This window comes from Leptosomus discolor, chromosome 6 (genome assembly GCF_034619465.1).
Source record: "Leptosomus discolor isolate bLepDis1 chromosome 6, bLepDis1.hap2, whole genome shotgun sequence".
In the NCBI taxonomy this organism is placed as follows: Eukaryota; Metazoa; Chordata; class Aves; order Leptosomiformes; family Leptosomidae; genus Leptosomus; species Leptosomus discolor.
Window position 1 is genome coordinate 55,942,700 of NC_141396.1, and position 19,983 is coordinate 55,962,682.

At 39.6% G+C, this 19,983-nt stretch overlaps 1 protein-coding gene across 1 annotated transcript in view; it reads right to left on the reverse strand.

The window, feature by feature from the left end:
• The window catches only part of ZMYND11 (zinc finger MYND-type containing 11), a 110,151-nt gene continuing 90,168 nt past the window's right edge, over nt 1-19,983 (reverse strand). The window contains exons 6-16 of the mRNA XM_086467252.1: nt 19,743-19,820; nt 18,932-19,024; nt 17,365-17,452; nt 16,101-16,156; nt 15,306-15,383; nt 14,644-14,762; nt 12,581-12,788; nt 10,435-10,503; nt 8,274-8,546; nt 7,069-7,254; nt 1-2,348 (exon numbers count right to left, since the gene is read on the reverse strand). Coding sequence (XP_086323378.1) covers nt 2,226-2,348; nt 7,069-7,254; nt 8,274-8,546; nt 10,435-10,503; nt 12,581-12,788; nt 14,644-14,762; nt 15,306-15,383; nt 16,101-16,156; nt 17,365-17,452; nt 18,932-19,024; nt 19,743-19,820 — 1,371 coding nt within the window. The 3' untranslated portion in view covers nt 1-2,225. The remainder of the gene's footprint in view (nt 2,349-7,068; nt 7,255-8,273; nt 8,547-10,434; nt 10,504-12,580; nt 12,789-14,643; nt 14,763-15,305; nt 15,384-16,100; nt 16,157-17,364; nt 17,453-18,931; nt 19,025-19,742; nt 19,821-19,983) is intronic.

The following is a 19,983-nucleotide window of genomic DNA, read 5'->3' on the forward strand; positions in this document are numbered from 1 at the left end:
ATGACTCTATATATTGCTAGTCAGAGCAGCTTACAAAATGCCAGAATGCATCATAAACTGGACAGCCACGATGAATAATTACAATGTGCATAGTGGCTAAGCTCAACACTTTAATATAGCTTTATGATTTGCAGAAAAATTAATTTTAAATCATGATTCCTAAAACAATCAATTGTAATTTTACCTAAAACTTATACAAAACCAGGCCACAATCTTTTTTTTTTTTGTTTTGTTTTGTTTTTTTTTTTCTTTAAAACACACAGTTTTCACGCTGTAGTAACTTGGAAATGTGCAACCGTGTCAACAGAGACAAAAGAGCCAAAGTAACACGAATCTTACTTTCATGCAGCTATCAGTTAAATATTACATATTCTGGAATGATTTTACACCAAAAATATTTCCACAATAACTTGCTTTCATAGGGGTGGATCGAAGTTTTGGAACTCGTAAAGTAATCGAACAAGATTGATTTTTAGTTGTGAAGTGTTTTACAGTCACAACACAGAGGCGACAAAAGTTAATTACACATTTATCAGGCAATAATGTAGCTGTGGTAATACAAGTTACCATCTACTTACTATTTTTTCCAATCAACTTACCACTTAATTTCTGCAACATATTGGGCATTATTTGGTAGTATCTAGTCAATTAACTTAGATCACCACTGTAAGTAAAAAAGATCAGGATTTCAGTGGTAGTTCACAGAAGTCTTAGTTATATTTTCATCTTTACAATGACCCTGACAAATCCTAGAGAACACTTTTTTAAAGGCTTTCCTCCTGATTCTTCAGCTTCCATCGTTCCATCATGTAATTGCTTTCAATAAATATCAAAGATCTAAATAAATATTTACAAATTATTCCTCTAACTTCTCAAAAAATAGCTGGATGATTAATGGGCAGATGACTCAGTCTAAGACCAATCTTGGAAAGAAACTAAAATGCGGAGACACTTTAAAAGAAAAGCTATTGAAGTAAGCTTTACATCTATTTAAAAAATTGTCTCTGAACATGGATGCAATTCATATATCTATATATAAAACAAACAAAAAGAAAATAATTTTTCAACTATCGATCCATTCCTATTGGTAATGCTTCTTAATCCAGACATTCCGCAAAATACAGACTTTTTACAAATCACGGCATCTTTAATACAAGAAAATTAACATGCATTATTCTTCATTCTGAGTACAGTGATGGAGCTCATTATTAGGCAATGACCCATTACTACAAACATAACGGCTTCTGTGAAACTTAAGTGCTTTTTCTCCTTTTATTATAAAGTTACAATGGACCAGGTGACACCAGATCATAGGCAGTCAAATGACGTCGGATTGGGGAGGCTGAAGGGGGGCGCAAAAAAGAAATTCGTATGCCTCACAATTCCGTGTATGAAGAAAGGTAGTTGGTTTTTTTTTTGTTTTTTTGGCTTTTCTTATTCTTGTTACAAGCACTCATGTTAGGACGAAGATGAAATGTGCAAACTTCAAAATTTAAATATTCATTTTTCTCTAAGATCCAGCTCAGTAAAAGATTACCCCAGTTCCCTGTGATTTTAAACTACAAGATCAAAGCTAATATTTTGTTATAAAAGTTATATATTGAAAAGAAATAATGAAAATAAAACACAGTTGGGAAATATTTAAGAAAAAATACGCAGGACTAGCACCTGCTGTGTCAACCCTGTTCCCTAAATTCAATCATGTACCCACTGGTATAACCAATAGATAATGCCTTTAAACAGTAAAATTAAGCTGAACAAAACCAGCTCAACAAGGTTAAGAAATAAAGGTCACATCAAGGTAGTACGCTTAGTTTTTCTGAAACAGTTCTATACTTCTTACATTCAGATCTAGTTTTTAAATGTTCCTTTTGTTAAACTTGCATGATTTTTTCTTTTTAGATCTGCTGTTTTTAAAGATTAAAATCTCTGTAAAACCTAAAAATGTTTTAAAATTTGCTGAAAATGCAACAAATCCTCTAGTTTAAAATTATTTAAAGTAACCTGCTCCCACAGATGTTAAATTCATTTCGCCGACAAAATTTTGGAGGAGCATTAAACAGAAGATTGAAATTACTGTGCAAAATTTCTTTTACGAAAAGTGTTTAAAGGCTGGTGCAAAATGGGAAGCAAATTCTAAACAATTTTGGCTTCTTGGAAACAAAAACCGCTGTGTCTGAGAATAGCAATCATCGGGGTGGTTTTCTAGGGGAGGAATAACTCTTTCATCTTTTTCTGCGGCAGGTACGTTTGTGTTCAGCATGCCAGTGCTCCTGCTGACACTTGATGGAGCAGTAGGAAGTGTTCCAGCAGCAGTGGTACATGGCCTCCTCTTCACAGTTGTAGCACTGGAGAGAACAAACGAGAGGAGATTACCACCCTCGCAGGATCCCTCCTTCCCAGAGCAGTGTTCTCCCCTGCTCGTGCATGCGCCAGCCCATGCAGAGCAACCCTTCTCTTTTAGTTACGCTTGGGGCACCCAGAGGCCGGAGGGCATTTTTCGCTGAGTGAAGCAGCAATCTTTAGCAAATCCGCCCAATGCTTTCTTTTTTCCAGAGTCTGGATTATTGCTTTTGAAAAAATGATCTCTCGTTTAAGAAAAGTCACCTCTCAGGGCAATGGACTGACATTTTTCAGCCACACAGTGCAGGACCCATCTTTTACCCTACATTTGTGTAACAGGATCCTGATCCCTGTGTCAAAAGCTATGGCAAATCAACAGGCACTTCTGGCATGAAGAGGTTCTGCGCAAGCTTGAAAATCGGCATTTCTGAGGTTTCTTTACAAGCCTGACCTGCCCAGACGTTGCTGGGGAAGATCCTCTTGGGCTAGGAAAATCTCAAAAGTCAGTGCAGAAAAGAATAATCCGTTACCAAGCGGTCTGTTTCAGACCACTCAGGGTAGGCCTGCAAGGAGGCCACTGTCATTGGGGTTTGCTGACTGCCAGGCAGTGCTGCAGTCTCATGAAAAGAAAACCTCGTGCTGCATCAGTGCTACGGAGAAATGTAAGAACGTGCCTTTTCCTTCAAGTCTGCCAGAAAGCAGAGAAAGCCTGTCATCCACAGGATGGCTAGATGGGCTCTTGCCCCTTGTCAGGCCTGCCAGGATGGCATGAAACTCCTGAAAGACAGAGGTGCTGCACAGCCCGTGATTTCTGCAGAAATACCTGGATCTGGGGAGTGCTGCAGCAAAGAGGATTTCTACCCCAGAACACAGAGAATGCCCCCCCGTTTCATGGTAGCTGGAAGAGCTACCAGGACAATAACTCCATGGCCAATGAGGAACTAAAAAAAGGGAATCAACATGCTGGTCGACACTATGGGAGGCCAACAAGGAGGTATGGCACCCAGACAGGCAATGTGCCCTGCCTCCAGGTGGTTTTATACCCCTTAAGGGAGTACTGCAAAAGCATTAACTATTATTCTCACAAAATCCTCTAGAGCAGGGTGGCATTGCTGCTAAAGGAACCACTTATACTCGGTGCCCTTGAGATCTGGGTTCTAATGTTCTCAGATTTGTCTTTCTGAATTTCATCTGCTCAAAATCAGAGAGTATCTTTACAATGCTTATTGCACGATGTGGAACAGAGGGAGGGATATCACACAGTCTGTGCAGGCTGCTATCAAACCACATAACAACACACAATTTGCTTTTTATGTCCTGTCTACCTACAGCACTGTTAATAAACCGGAGAATTACACAGAAAACAAACCCAACTGCCTTAAACCAAAACAAAAATACAACCCTACACACTGCTAAAAGACAGATCCAAGAAAGCCAACATTTACATTGGCTAAACCAATAACTATTTATTTACGGCAGCAATAAAGGGACTGCCCTAGCTGCATGAGAAGGGAACCTCTCCATTTTCCTTTTATAACTTAGCTCCAGGGAAGTTTATTTGTAGAAATGTCTGCAAACAAATGTCCTCTCGAGAGCTGTTTTCCTGGTTTTTCATGTTGCTGGCAGCCCACAAGCCTGTGGGAACCATTAGGATCATCCGCTGGAAAAGTGCAGGGAACAGCTGTGTCTCTCCATTACGTACAGCACGGGCCTCAGCCCAAAGACCAGCTTCACATCTGCTTGCTTGGAGAGATCAAAAAAAGCTAAGACAGGAGAAGACAACTGATCTGTGGGTCCTGCACTTCCCTTTACATATGCCGGCCATAAGTGTGGAACGTAAATCTCCACTTATAAAAGGAAAAAGTGTCATCTGAGCTGGTACCAGCACATGTGGCAGCAAAGGCAAAATGCCAGCTGGCCTCGGGCCTCCTCTTGTCTTTGTATTTTCCTCTTTCTAAACATTACCAATCACTTGGGGTTTTGTTTCAGACAGTACACATCACGGACAACGCTCATTCGCTTAAAAACAACCTGTTGCAAGTTAGAATAAATATGCATATAAATATAATTGAAAAAGACAGAAGTTAAAAATTATCTATAAAAATGAGCTATGCACCAATTTAAATGAGGCTTATATGCAAATAAAATAACTGGGACAAATTAAAAAAGAAACACTGTAAAGACTGGCACTCTAGCCTGTACTCTGGAGGCCATCAAACTGCATAATCTCATGATTGTTATCCCTCCCTTTACATTTCTTCCTTTCTTTGCCATTTACCTGAGGTGTCTGTATTACATCCAAATTTTCTGGAGGTATAAAAATGAAATTGGGTTAAGGGGGCTGTGACTAGTTAGGGCGACAGAAAATGTTGTTCTTTAACTATGTGTCAGGCTCCTGAGGGCTGGGAGCGCATCTCTTCATGTACCGGTACAGCACCAGCAAAACAACCCCTTCATCCTGACTGGATTTTTTTTTCAGGTATGAGAAAAAGACGAATATAGCCTAAATAATAGCAGCTGTATTCCCAAGCTAGACATCTGCATTATGCAAAACCAGAGGTCTCTGCTTCTAATTAAAAAGCAAAGCCACCAAAACTCATTTAGTATATGTGTTAATTACATGAGATTTTGGTAAGGAGGTATCATTGTAATAGCAGCATACAAGAGCAGTTACTACACACCAGGGACTGTCATTAGTACCTCTGAAGGAAAAATCACTGGGGAGTTGTGTAATTGGACCAACTCCAGTCGCCTGAGGTTGTGTGTTGGCAGGCAGATCCATCAGCTTGAATGCAAAGGTGTTTATCCTTACCCTCCCTCTCCTACCACATGCAAAACAGCTGCCTCTATGATGCCTTCATTTAAGGTGGTGATTGACAGATAGTTCTGGGGCCACAGAAACAGGCAAGAGTGTCAAATACTCTTTATATCTCTAATTGTCTTGCTCAAAAGAGGCTTTAGACCCATGATCATGAGCTGCAGTGATACAGTACCGGTCACTCTCTGACTAGGCTAAAGGATATGGTAAAGGCACAATGGGGCAGATGAAAGCTAAGTCTCAGGAGTCTCATAAATTCTGCCTTCAAAACCACCAACAAGCAGCTATAGCAGTCCAGAGTCACAGTCAAGCCACCATGATTGAGTTACTGCGTATCAGCTGAATGGTGGCAACAGTTCACATGTGCACTCCTAACTTTTGACAGAAGAGTGCTAATTTGATGTAGTTCTATAATGGGCAAAGGCAATTCAATTTCCCTCTCAAGTGCCACAGGCAAAAGCAACAAGCAGACACCGGCAGCTGGTCACTCATTAAACACAGTAACTTGATCAAGTCGGAGACCTAAATAACTTCTCTGGTCTGCAGAGACAGGTAGACAGGGAGGACTTTTCTAACTGACAGAGACCCAAGCACTGCAGTATCCTAACAGCCACAGTAAAATCAGTGCAAAGAAATGAAGACTCTACAGGAGCTCTGGCATTTTAAGTAATTCTCTCTACAAAAAACCTACACTCATAACTGTGACAGTCAGCAACCGATTGTCTTGCCTTAGTATTTATTTCACTCTTCCACAGAACAGAGTTTTCTCTGCAGGGACCGCCGTTTCAGCTGCAAGAACAAGGACTAATGAGGCTGAACATAAACAGCCCTCCACGGCGGAACACGGCCGGGAGCTGCGGGCCGGCGGCAGGGCTGGCTGTCCCGGGTGGCGGTGGCAGTGGGACGGCTGGCCGCCGCCGCTCAGATCAGCGTGCCATCTTGTGGCAAGGCACCCGGCACGCGTCTCAGCTGCATCTGGCAAAATCAAAGCTCGAAAGAAGGCGAGTAGAAAATCTTGTACCCACCCCCCCTGTATGTTATAGCTAGCTATTACGCTGCAGTGTGATGTCCTGAACGGTGGCTTTCATTCCCTTGTTCTATGAAAATTAGCAAAGAAATAGCGAAGTTTGTACGTGTGCCAGGTTCGCTGCTCCTCAGCGTAACAGTTTCCACCCTTACTCTGTCAAAGGCTAGCGGCACAGTATTACAGTACTGCGATGTTTGAGTGGACACTGTGCAGCCGTGTGGGAGAACACACTTCTGGCTTGAAAAGAAAACACGGGACACGAAGCAAAAACAGGGAACGCCTTGCAGTGTGTGATACAATTGTAAGTTAGATATCTTTTTTCACTTTTCTAAAGGGCATACAAACCTGGTTTTTTGGAGGCAATGCTGCAGATTTGGGCTTAATGACTAAATAAGGGAGAGAAATATATTTCAGAAGGTCATGACTTAAATACAAAAGAGCTGCAGAAAAAGCTAGGAGAGGAAAAGGCCAAAAGGATATCACTACCAGCATTATTATCAGGGGAATCCAAACTGATGCAGCCAGATATTGTACCCTCTGGGGCCTTAAGATCAAAGGACTGTGAACATAATGCAAAGCATGTCTTATACAGAGCAAAACTGCATTGAGAAAAAAATAATTTGATACTAACATCTCATTGGACTCAAAAAGATGGTGCTGTTAACACTACAGAATTGAGATGGAAAGTAATCAGAACTTTGAGTTGAAATTTGGAGGTTCAGAAAATTCAAAAGTAGTGATATGAAGGAGAAAACCTTAAAGCTGAAAGACCCGTGAAAGAGTGGTGCAGTTAAAAGTAAGGAAGAATCACCTTCAATTGGCCTGCAGTATGCATTATACATTTCCACTTATTCTCTTGTAATAAATCTTTGACACTTACCCACTGCTTCTTCTTGGTCTGGGAAATCAGTTGCTTGTGCTGGCCTGCTAGCTTCTTAATTTCTTCTAAAAATTCTTCTTTGCACTTCTCCTTCACCTGCTTACATTTCCTGTCCATCTCTCCTTGTGCGTTGGCCACAGCTTTATTTACAGCCTGCCTTTTCTCTTCTTCCATCTCTGTACGCAGCTGCCATAAGAAAGTCAGCAAAACAAGTCAATGGGTAGCTACTGGAAAAAAAGTATCTTCTTTAAACCTTTACTCTTTAAACCTCTATTACTGATGTGACTGTATGAAAGATTTCCCCTACTTAGAAAACAAAAAAGTTCTCTCCTTTAGAGTTATAACAAAACTTCCTTCCCATAAGAAACGTTCGAACTAAAATGTCTCTGTGTTTCTATTCTGCTAGGCATCTACAAAAACATCTAAATAGGTTCCATGTATATGTGTCAATGATCAGTTTACTAATTTGTGAATTTATCTCAAAGATTTTGTCTATTCCAAATCTACAACTGCATATAAATCTACAGCAGGGCACAATGGAAAATACAACATAGAACATCCCTGAGTTCAGTAAGAGATAACTTTTAGTATTCATTGTCAGTGGCATTCCTTTGCCCTTGCTCCGTAAGTTTGGTGTCTTAATCCTACATGATTAACACTTAAACTCCCTAGGTTCATTCCATAGTCCTTCTTCCAGAAGAAAATTAATCTTGTCTTAAGACAGGTACTTAAGAGAGGTCAGACAAATCTTCCTCTCAGTTGTCCTGCTCTCTCCAGCCAAAGATGACCAGCTCAGGCTTAGATACTGAATTTTAAACCAGTTATCATTAAATAAGAAAATTCAAACAAATTTCAGCAAACCTATTTAATGTTTAGGTCAGAAATTTGACAAAAGAAGAATTATTTATGAATAGCATTTAAAGAATGCCATTGTTTACAACCACACTTGACAATGAGACCAAGGCTTTGGAAACGGATACTCATGACTGAACAATTTGTTTCATTTCGGGATCACAAACTGATTTCACTGGATAAGAATCAAAAAAGGCAGTTTTCTGTTGAAACTAAGGTCTGCTGGTATAGAAAGGTGTTTTTTATTCATTTTTTCAAGGGTGGATGTTACAAAAAGAGAAAAGAATGTGCAAAAAAATCCACACTCCTCCTCTCCTCAAACCAGAGTATAGGTGGTGTTTGACAAGTGTTACCTTTTCCACTGCCTCTCGCACAACTCTCTCAGTTTCTCTTTTGTGATCAGCTTTCATCCTGTCCTTGAAATCATTAAAGATTTTGGTGTATTTGTCATGGCACATGTTCTGACACACTCCATCATTACTGGTCTGGGTGCTCCGATGCAGCATTTTTGGAGAAGAGGCACTTAACTTCTTGGTTTGAGTTGAGACTGAAACTTTTTCAATGGGCTGAGGCATTGTGGGAATTTCCTGGCTTGAACTTACTGCTTCAGTTTCAGGTTCTGGCTCCTACAGAGAAAGAACAAACTTGTAAATCCACATACCAAAATAGAACAAGTTAATTTTCAGTTCCCCCTGGAGAAAAAATGTTACATGACTAATGCCAGTGCAATTAATGTGAAAGGTGTCTGTTGAAGACCTTTAGTGCTAATAGGACGTCGGATCCCCGAGGAAAACCAGCATGACAGGGGTAGGCTCTTGGGTCAGGCTTTCCTGACTTCAGCTAGGAGTCTCCAGAAGGAAGCACACATCTGGCATCAGCATGACACACTCACCAGCCTCGCTTCTCAAAAAGTACGACCAACACCAGAGGCTATGCTGAATCACTGCAGATCCTTTGGCATTACTAAAGGGTTGCTATAGATTTTTTCCCCCTGCCATTCTCCCTGAAGAGACTGTAGCTGCATGGCCAAGGTGCCTGAATTGTTTTGGCAAACTCTGAGCTTACTCTGGCCCAACAGGCTCCACTGGAGTCTGTAATACTCTACTGATTTCATAGAACTGCTGCAAAGATTGATTAGTACTTCAAAGGTGCTTTGAAGATGAAAGGCTAATGAGCAACTAAGTCTTGCTTCCAATAATACAGGACTAGACTCGGATGACCACAGAAGCTTTCTGTAATTACACAATTATCAAGAAAGAAATCACAGTTACTGCAGTGTACTGTGCTGAATTCAGCTGCCGATGTATTACACTGTAACAGCAATTACTCTGGCTCTTTGGAACAGATAGAAGTAATATCCCTGCAAACTCGTATTGATGCTTGAATTGTCTTCAGACGCCGATGAACAGTACTTGGGTTTTTTTAACTTACGAGTTTTTAAAGCTCATTTAACAGTGTACAGACAAAGCACATAGTCCTTGTAACACCCGACTTGCTCAGGACTGGACTTCGAGCTTGTCTGTGTGATGGGGCACAGCTTACACCCATCAAAAGGCTGTATATTCCCTTTTGATACCAATTACTCTCTAATAAGTCACTGCGATTGACTTCTGGATCACTGATCAAATATGAGCAGAGCTAAGAAAGCAAATGTTAAGACACAAATATATGAAGCAAATTACAGCATTTGCTTGACAGAAAACACAGTAAAAATGATGAGACATCCTAAACGGTACTCTCAAACACAGTTTGTGCCCCAGGGAGCACAAACTGTGTGTCACTGCCTCCATCAATGAAGGTGCCTCCTACGGTATCAGATTCAACAGGGAGGCAGGTGCCCAGATATTAGGAGTGGGAATGTCTGTGTTTCAGGCACCAGGGCCATCCCACATAACTCTGGTGCTAAAATACCCAAACCCTCCTCTGTAATGGAGTCCTGAGTTCTCATCCAAGGACTGTGCATATGTGCAACTTTTTCTTAGTGTTCAACATGCAGCTGAAACAAGGCCAGGAAAAAGTAATCAAAAGTTAGGAAACAGGAGATTATGGCTGCCTCAGTAACTGCCCCCTTGTGTACAAGCATAATAATACAGTCCCTTCATTACATGATCATTCAGTGTCCAAGTTGGATAAACAAGGAAGGAAGTTCCAGGGACAAAGGTGGATATGACATTTTATCAACTTAATACTCTCAATCATGCAAAATACTTTCTAATTTCTGCTGTTCATAGACTTTCTAACTAGCCTGAACTTGTAATTTAAAAAAAATGATGTTGTAAACTGGCTGTTGATTTTTGCGTGATACAGAATTATTACCATGATGACACCAGTGGCTTGCATGTGGGAGGCATAATTATGTTTGTCAGCAAGGAGGACCACAGTATTGGGCTGGAACTTCCAAGATTAATACTGTAAAATCAGTAAAAGGTGACAGAAATTGAAGGAGCGTCTATTAAAACTTCAGACTTTTTGTACTTTGCTAACTCTACAAATATGGTAATTGAAGTTACTTACTTCTTTCTTGAGTTCCATACTCTGGTTACGTCGTCCTTTCTTTGCTCTTGGTTCCTGAGTAACCTTCAGCTGTGAACATAAAGAAAAGCATATTGAATCATTCCAAAAAACAGTTCATGTAAGTAGCATTCACTGTAACATGACTGATGTACCTTTTATTTGTGATTATTTGAAATTATTTAATTTAGCAAATAGAAAGTTGAATACTGCTCTTAAATGAGAAGTGCACACAATAAACTTTCCACATTATCACTGATGACTACGATTGCATGAAGGAACAAAATTCATGAACAAGTTCTAACATTCAATATGTATTTGCTAAAATACCCTCAATCATTCTTTTCTTCATTTCACACACAAGTTCAAACACTTTTTTTCTGGAATATTCTGATATCAGTAACCCATAATAAGGCAGCAGACCTTGCTGGAAGACAGAAAATAGCAATAATTATAAAGAGAATGTATATATGTAAAGATGGTAATAATTGATTATAACTCTGTGCTTGGACAGGTACAAAACTTTATGCTGTAGAATAAAATCCAATCTCCAGCAACAGGAACAAGGGTGAGATCTAAGTGGATGGTTGCATTGGGTTTGCATGGCAAAGTTTTGGTAGGGCGTGGGCTACAGGGGTGGTTTCTGTAAGAAGTTGTCAGAAGCTTCCCCCACATCCAACAGAGACAATGCCAGCCGGCTCCAAGATGGACCCGCCACTGGCCAAGGCTGAGGCCATCAGCGATGGTGGTAGCGCCTCTGTGTTAATACATCCTGCCTTGAAGATCCTGCGGTGTGATCCGCGTGACCCACTTACTCCACTTACAATGGCTTACAGGCAAGTTCTGACTGCCGTCTTTGAAGCACTCAGCACTAGCTAGTGTTAGTGACAGGTACTGCAGATTACTGCAGAGCACTGCGTTTGACGGCTACTCTTACGTTCCTGTACCTGGGACACCAGTGAAACAGGTATAAACATGAACCGAGTGAAGCATGAACAGTTGGGATGGAACAGAAAAATGGACACTTCAAACCCTATGACTGACACTTCTGAAAAACTGGGAAAATGCCACTGTTATCTTTCATAAACATTACTTGTGACCATTTTCCTGTTTCACCATACGTTGTTGCATGACTGCATACATGACATTAAATAAAGGGGTTACAAAGGGTTAGCTAAGCAAACCAGGTTAAAAAACCTAAAACCACTTTGATAAGGAGCATCCCCTTAAAGCAGAATTTAGTTTTATAAACTTTACATTTTTAGCTACAAATTGGATGATAGGCTTGTTTGACAAAAGGGCAAAGGAAGAGGGCCAAAACACGCTGATTTTTTAAAACACAGACTTAGAGAGATGATAGTAGCTTTTAAATGAGGAAAGAAGATGTCGCCAGGGAAAAGGCTGCCAAAAATACAAAGAAGCATCCTGCAAGCTATGAAAACCTTACTGCCAAGTCAGTAATAGTGAATATATAACACCCTCTTGGACAATAAATGACTAGCAAGGTTCAGCAGCGATAAGTGGATTTCCATATGGCAATGCAAAGTTTTGTATCTTGGCCCTTTGTACTTTTCGCCTTTGTTAAAGTAATACAATTTTTCTTGTTTTGCAGAATTGTTTTTCATGGTTTTAATCAGTTGCTGGTCACATGGTCCTCAAGTGCAATGTTTGCACCTAACTTTAATTGGACTTGCTGAAAATGTCATGGTTGGTGTTACTCAGGGATCTGTAATGCAGAATACGGTCCAAAGTGAACATACTCCAGCTGTGAAAGGCTGAACAGCTACAGGGGTGTCCATTGGTGGGAGTCCAAGACGGCAGTGTCACAGTCTATCTGATATCCCTGACATTTAACTTGAACATTCCTATTTAACTTTAGAAATCTTGATCGTCTCATCAAGGTGCTGTAGGTGACAAACATTTTGAAACTTCCCGGAGGTCATCCAAGAAGCTGGGGAAAGAGGAAGACTCTATATTCTTGCTATTACTGAGTTAGAAAATACAGGGATAATAAGCCTTTGAATCCTCTTGTCACCACAAAACTGCAGACAGAGACAAGGCTAATGTAATAGTAGATTGATCAAAAATAACATCATCTTTGTACTCTTTAATAAATCGCCCTGATTGCTATCATAGTAGCAGCACTCACCTGCTCATTGCTGGTGGAAGAGATACTTGACTCTGCCTCCTCTTCCCCTTTATCCTCATTCTTTGATTTCCAGAATCTCCCCTCACGAAGAAAACGCTGGTGCAGTTCCAGCTCATCACAGGCCTTCTTCCACCCCATACTGCGTTTCACATGCAGCCGATGGATGTTAACTGTGATATCTTGAATGTTTTCAGAGGGGATCCAGGCCCTTTTGAATACACAGTACAGACAGGTTCAGAAACATTAAATACAGATGAAGGACCTTGACCTGAGAAAGTGACTTCAAAAGCAGTTTTTCACAGTGGCTGATCACTGACTACTCCTTTTTACTCAGAATTTTTGTATATTCATTTGAAAAAAAAACCCAGACTGCATACTGTTAGACATTTCTGTTATTATAAACACTTGTTTGCTGTGGGTGCTATGGCTGAAAGTTTGTCTCATTTTTTTGGTGAGCCACAAACCTCCCCCAGCACTGACAGCAGTCACATCTCCTACTTGCTCTCTTGCTAAATGCCCCGAGTCAGACACAGAAACCTCTTTACTGAAGGTTTGTATGCTAATCCAATTTAGCCCTTGACCTCTTTGCTAAAACTGTCAAGGAATGTAAGAAACTATCACCTCAAATAGAGATATTTTGTAGTTTGGGCCCCTGTCTGTCAGGACTGAACTCATGTGCGGACCGTCATGCTCTTTTGGACTGAATTCATGTCAGTAACTTGGTTCCAAAGGTACTTTGTCCTCTTAAATATTTTCAGAGAGTCTTCATAGAGTTAGATGGGCAGCTCTTGACATTTTGAAAGGTTATACCAAGCAACACTGGACATTAAAGAAAAAGAGTCACTGCCATGCACATCTACATAACAGAGTAAACACTGTAACAAATTAAATGTCTGTGGTCAGATTCTCCATTCTTGCAATATAAATTTCATTTCAGTGAAGTCAAAGAAACAGTGCTAATTTACACCAACCTGAAATTTGGCCTTTCGTCCAAGCCCAGCACAGTAACCAAGCAATGGCACTCTAGTAAAATGTATTTTGTCTTTTCTATCAGCACACGTTTAAGAAGTTGTAAGCACCTCATCCCATGTGTCATGTTACTTTATTAAATAGTTAGAAGCTGTGTGAACTTAATGCCAAAACTACTAATGAGATAAGCTGTATTTGCAAAGAGATTCAAAGTAAATAATTCTGTGACTGAGACACAAATAAAGATCCTTTACCCACCTCATGCCTATTAGAAAATATTGGTAGTTCATATAGTGAATGTTATATATTGTGCAAGTTACACTAAAAGCAATTTAAATAAACAGCCTCATAAAGCACCATTACTGAATTGTCTAGGCCCTTTTGGGATGCACCAAAATACACCACCTTCCCAACAACTATGAATTACTTTGCAAATGTCTCCTCTCCTCACATTATAGGCATATAAATCAAACAGCAAAAAAATCAGTACATCCACTGTAGTAACACTACTGTAACCGTCCCCAAATGAACAAACAACCAGAGATGGCAGTAAAAGCTGATCCTGATCTCTTAAGAGTGGCGTTTCCAATGTAAAGAGTTATTCTCTGAAACTGCAAAGTGGCTCACAGCAGGAGCTCTGTCAATGTTCTAGCAGTGAGACAGAAACATTTGTGATGTATATTATGTTACTAAAACACAAAATTGCAATGGGCCTGCTCAGAAGAGAAAATTGCACAACATCAATACTGCTGGTAGTAACAGTATATTTCTGCCTAATTTCCACCTTGGCCTGGCTTAGCAGGCTGCTACTGATTTGAAGTAACAGTGGAAACTCACTTGCTTTCTCTAATTAAAATGGCATTAAGTAACATCCCTATGGCAACTGTGGAAAGGGAATCTCTGAGCCATTTGGCAACTTTGGATGTGTTAGACCGAGCTTTAAATTTTCTGAAACAACTATGGCAAAATACTCAGTCTTTCTAATGTTGGCAAATAGCTGAGCCAGGATTTACAACATGATAGATGAGAAAATTCTTTGTACAAATACAAAAAGTATTGTTTGTAAAAAGCAGCAAATGGAATTAATAAATTACCTTTGGTGGTGATGGCCAAAAAAGCGAACATCAACTTGATTGTCCTCTTTCTGCATGACTTTGGCTGGCCAAAACCCAAAGCCTTTCATTTTGGCCCAAACCAACTCATGATTAGGTATCTGGAAAAAATGTTGCATTTATTATTGGATATGAAGAATTGAATTGATATGTCCCACAAATATTTTGCTGTAATACTATGCTAGTATCTTAAGAATATGATTGCTGTTTATGTCTAGTGCTATTTTCATTTTTATCTTCTTACAATACATATTTCCCTGTTAGATGCATTGCTTGGATCAAAGTAAAAAAAATACAAAGTCTGAAAAGGGTGTAACTGTCTATTGAACACAGAGATCTTAAGCAGCCCAAAATTTAAATTTGTCTTTATAGCTTCATCCAGGAGCAAAGTTTTATTTCTGTAAGCTCCTTCTTTTCTTGTGAGACTGTTGTAATTGGCTGATAACCAAGTTTTATAACATATATTGTTACAGCTTTGAACTTCAATCAACACTTCCATGTGTAAAATATCTAGGCTTACAGATACGCAACCCTGCTTTTGAAACAAGCCTACTGAAATGGAATATTCAATGCATTAATGACACCAAAACTGGAGGCTTTTATACAGGAAAGCAAACAAATAAAAATCTATGTCAGCAACATACACAAGGATAGCAGAACCAATTGTCAGGTCGCGCATTTGACAAATAGAAACAGTTCTTGCAAAGCTGCAGTTCATCCAGCTGAAAAACAAAAAAAGGTAAATAAGCCCAAAAAATCCTATTTATGTGACTTCAGTATTATCCCTCTGTCTTAAGTAATAAAATTTTTCAGATCTGCTTGCTAATTTGGTAGAGTTACTTCTGTCTGTGCAAACTAGAGATGTGAAACTGAGGTGAGCTGAGAGTGGATGAAAGACAAGCTGCAGAAACATTATTCATGTTTTAGAAAAACAAGGCAGAGGGAGGATACTAATTCAAACCTTAATGATTTATTATAGCTAAAATGCAAAGAATAGTTTTTTAAATTCATCAAATATTTAAAGTACATTCTGAAAGAAGTAATTCAACTGTACAAATGGAGAAAGTGTGACAGCTCACCTAGCTTTATTTTTTGGTCTCCTCTGAATGTGGAGAAATGCCAATTACAGAATTTGGCAGGAATCTCACCTCAAGTTCAATTTATACTAGCAAGTACAATTATTTCTAGTCCAACTATGTATTACTAGATCACTTTCAAAACTAAAGTTTGAATATTGGTATTTTCCAAATGTTAGTCTAGTTGTAAAAAAAAAAAAAGAAAAGAAAAAGGAATTCTGCATCAGCTGTTAGAAAGTTAGCGGAAAATTTATAACAAACTTCACGCCCTTTTTATTTTTGTAATACGAAGAACAATTTTCCTAGATTCTGAAAGGAAAATCAAGTATCTTTTCTATATCTTGGTTACTCAGTACCACTTACTTCATGACATGTGTCTTTGTAAAGCATCCTCGCTATATCAGCTTGTTCACTGTCCGCTACAAATTAAAATAAATGGTATGAACAATCACAGTATGATCACAGTGCTCACAAAGATTTGCAGTTGTCATTCCTATGACTTTCATGCTATAATTGTCTTGCTTGAGAATATAACACTTAATTTAGTCATTTGGATAACCCTTCCATTTAACATTTTCTAACAATCGGTTCTGTATTTGTTTTCTCTTTCATATTTATAGGCAATAATACTGTTGGGAGCTTTTAAACTGAACAATACAAGTACACATCTGAGGAGCAGTGGCAGGGAGACAAGGCTGCTCTTAATATGGATCCTGTTTCTTTCTCTGCTAGTGTCTTAATGACAGACTTCAATTGTCCTACAACATTGCTCTCTGCTTTCACCACTTGACAGGAACACAGGTACAATCACAAAAGTATTTCTACTCAGGGTAATTCTTCACAGACTATTTATCACTGTTTCCCTTTACACCTGTGTATTTCTCTATTAGCACATCCACATGCCTCCCTACCAAGGACAGTGTGGATTTTCTGATCCTGAAAACAGACTGGTCCCACCCTCCTCCCAGTTTCCCTGATGTCTGCAGGGGACAATCACATCCCTCCTGAAATGATGGCTCTGGAGAACCTTGTCACAGGACCTGGCTATAGCTTCTGGATATGGTGATTTTGTTTTCTGCTTCCAATCAGCCTGATCCACCATATCAAACAGTCACTAATTACCTTCCCAGTGGCTGGCAGCTTCTTTGATGGCTGTACCTCCACACACTGCACCAGCAGGACACTTCTAGTGTGGATCTTGCTATACTTGCTGTTGCAATACAGCAGATATCATTACCCACGAGTGAAAAATATGTGTCTGTAGTACATATTTCTGCTGACACAGCACATCAGAGATCAGATCTCTTTCACCCTAGAAGAACATATGTATGCTGGCAGAAATCTGCAGTATAGACTGACTTATGACTTAGGCTGCAAAAGAAACAGGATGGCAAAGGTGCAAATTCCCACTAACAGGTTTAGCCAGAAAGGATGAAAATAGTCGTGTAGCAGGTGGACCAGAAAAGACCCTGCAAAGTCCTCTTGCAGCTTACTTTGATTTTTAAGGGCTCTCAAATGACCTCATTCACACTTAAGATTATCTAATACCAAATTCAATCCTGAACTTGTGGGTTTCCTACAGATAAAGATAAACCAAATAAAGCAAGCAGTAAATGTAGTACTTTACCTCCATAGAAAATCACTGTGTTGTGTAGAAGCAGCTGAGCATCTGCTTTGAACTCCTCATAACTCCTGTACTTTCCTTCATTTACTTTCTACACAGAGGAAAACATAGGACTGTGAAAAAACTGTTAAAGCGCTGTACCTGTTTTACGCAGAGAAGCTTTCACAGAAATCTGCATTATGCTACGCAGATCAGACACTGCCTTTCCTGCATACAAAAGGAACACTTACAACTCTTTGTCATGGTTTGTTAGTACCTGAACACTGGCTGCATTGGTCTCTCTATGCAATGGCCAGAAGTAAAATAGGTGCTTTAATACTTGACTAAGTTTTAAAAAAAATTCTCTTGGTTATAACACGGTCTATCTGAAGTAGCTTCATCATAAGGTTTTGCCCAGAATATGTATTCAAATTGAAATATATTCCCTGAGGTCAAGATTTTGTGCCTTAAAATACCAGCTAGTTTCAAATCAATGTTGACTGCCTCTGTACTTCCAGGATCTTCACCTGACAGCCAGTGCTTTCTGATGAAGGCTGATTGTCTTAGTTTTCCAAACTCATAACAAATGCCATGGAGCCATGCAGCTCATTTCCCTAGAATGGTCTTTTGTCTGGTAAGGAATGCAGCACTTTCAGTTGTGCTCTGTCAAGGACACCTATGAGAATTCCAATCATCAAACGAAACATCATCAGTTTCTGGGATGTTATCCAGGCCAAATACCTTCTGTGGAAGCAGGTGAAGGTGACACAGTGAAAGGAAGGCATGACCTATTTTCAGGCTCAGTTAGTGTTGCCAGTACTTCAAGCCAGCCACTAGTGTTGGTCTCCAAAACTGCCGGTGAAGCTATTGTTTATTCATGTGTTTCAATAACAATTATAAAACAATGGCTATTCACATCTATGGTTGTAAAGGGCAAGATATACCACAGCACTGCATAGTAATCCAGTTGCAGCAATGAATAAAGATGAATATGCTGTTCATTTTGGTCATGTGCAGTTGATTTACATGAGCCATAGTCAGACCTTTGGTTCAGAAAAAAAGGACAGCATATTGCTAGTACTTTATTTTTGGAACAATTAATGCAGAACAGATGTTTTAAGTGAGTCTTGCTTTTTTGTGATCCACAAAATGATTGGTTCTTTACGAATCATTTAGATGTTTATAAAGTTGACACCTACACAGGGGCATAAAGACTACAGCTGGAATATGATCAAAATCATTGGGCCAGATACGCAAACATAGGCACTCAAGTCCATATTCAGTGACTTAAATAAAGGGTGCTTTCTCTAAAGATTTCAGCTACCTAGAGCTCCTAGCAAAACCTTAGTACAAAAGGAACTGAGATACTCTATGCCTGAAAACGAGGAATTGCTCAAAATGGTTTTACTCGGTTACCTATTTATGAGGAAAAGTTTGAAGTTTTAAGCTTCCATATCCAATGCTGGATACAATACTGAAACAGTGATCACAAGGAGAATTAAACAGGATTAGTGCTTTAGTCCTTAAGGTTTATCTTCAGTGTGAAAAGACAACATAAATAGTGTAGAAGTTAGAAAGCAAGTCACTCTACCTCCTGTATGGTAGGAACATCAACAGCTGAGTGCACCAGCCTTCTATACATTGGGTGTTTGTTGTCCTTCCCTTTCTTGTTTAGATCTATAGCCTGAAAGGACCATGAGACCATGAGTGTAAGTTATTGCATTTAGAATCTGCTTAAAACACACACAAAAGATTAAAAAATGCAATAGTTTGGAATATTTAATGTGGGGAATACAGAAGTACAAACTCTGGATCCACAATCTGACAGATTATAATGTCTCAAACCTGAAACCTAGTGTCAGGAGGATGGAGCCGGGCTCTTCTCGGTGATGGCCAATGAGAGGACAAGGGGCAATGGGTGCAAGCTGGAGCACAGGAGTTTCCACATTAACATAAGGAAAAACTTTTTCACTGTGAGGGTGACAGAGCACTGGAAGAGGCTGCCCAGAGAGGCTGTGGAGTCTCCTTCTCTGAAGACATTCAAAACCCATCTGGATGCGTTCCTGGTGACCTACTCTAGGTGGTCCTGCTCTGGCAGGGGGGTTGGACTAGATGATCTTTCAAGGTCCTTTCCAACCCCTAACGTTCTGTGATTCTGTGAAAAATGTCCATTTCAGAGGAGCCACAGGCCCATGGCATAAACTGCTCCTGCCAGAATGATACTAATCCGAGCAATGAGACCTGATAAGTGTATGCTGAAATACACACACTGCTTATGACAAGGGAAATAAAATTAGACCTTCTTGTAGCCCTCCTCCCTGCATAGTCACATATGGCCAACTGTAATGCATCCTCTACAGTGCAACCCATCACTTCGAGAAACTTCCCTGTTTCAGACTCACCCGCTCCTTCATACGAGAAACTATGAATCGCAGGTATGTGCTCATCTCTTGTTTACTTGTGTTTTTCTTCTTGATACTCTGTCAAAGAAAAACAAGATCATATTATTATTTTAAACTTGACTTCAAAATTAAGCCAATAAAAATTTTCTCTGCATCACAACATTATTTGAAAAGGTAACCTCGAATCACATATCACACAAATTTTTAGGGAAAATCTTTTCCGGGAAATCAGTAACACTAT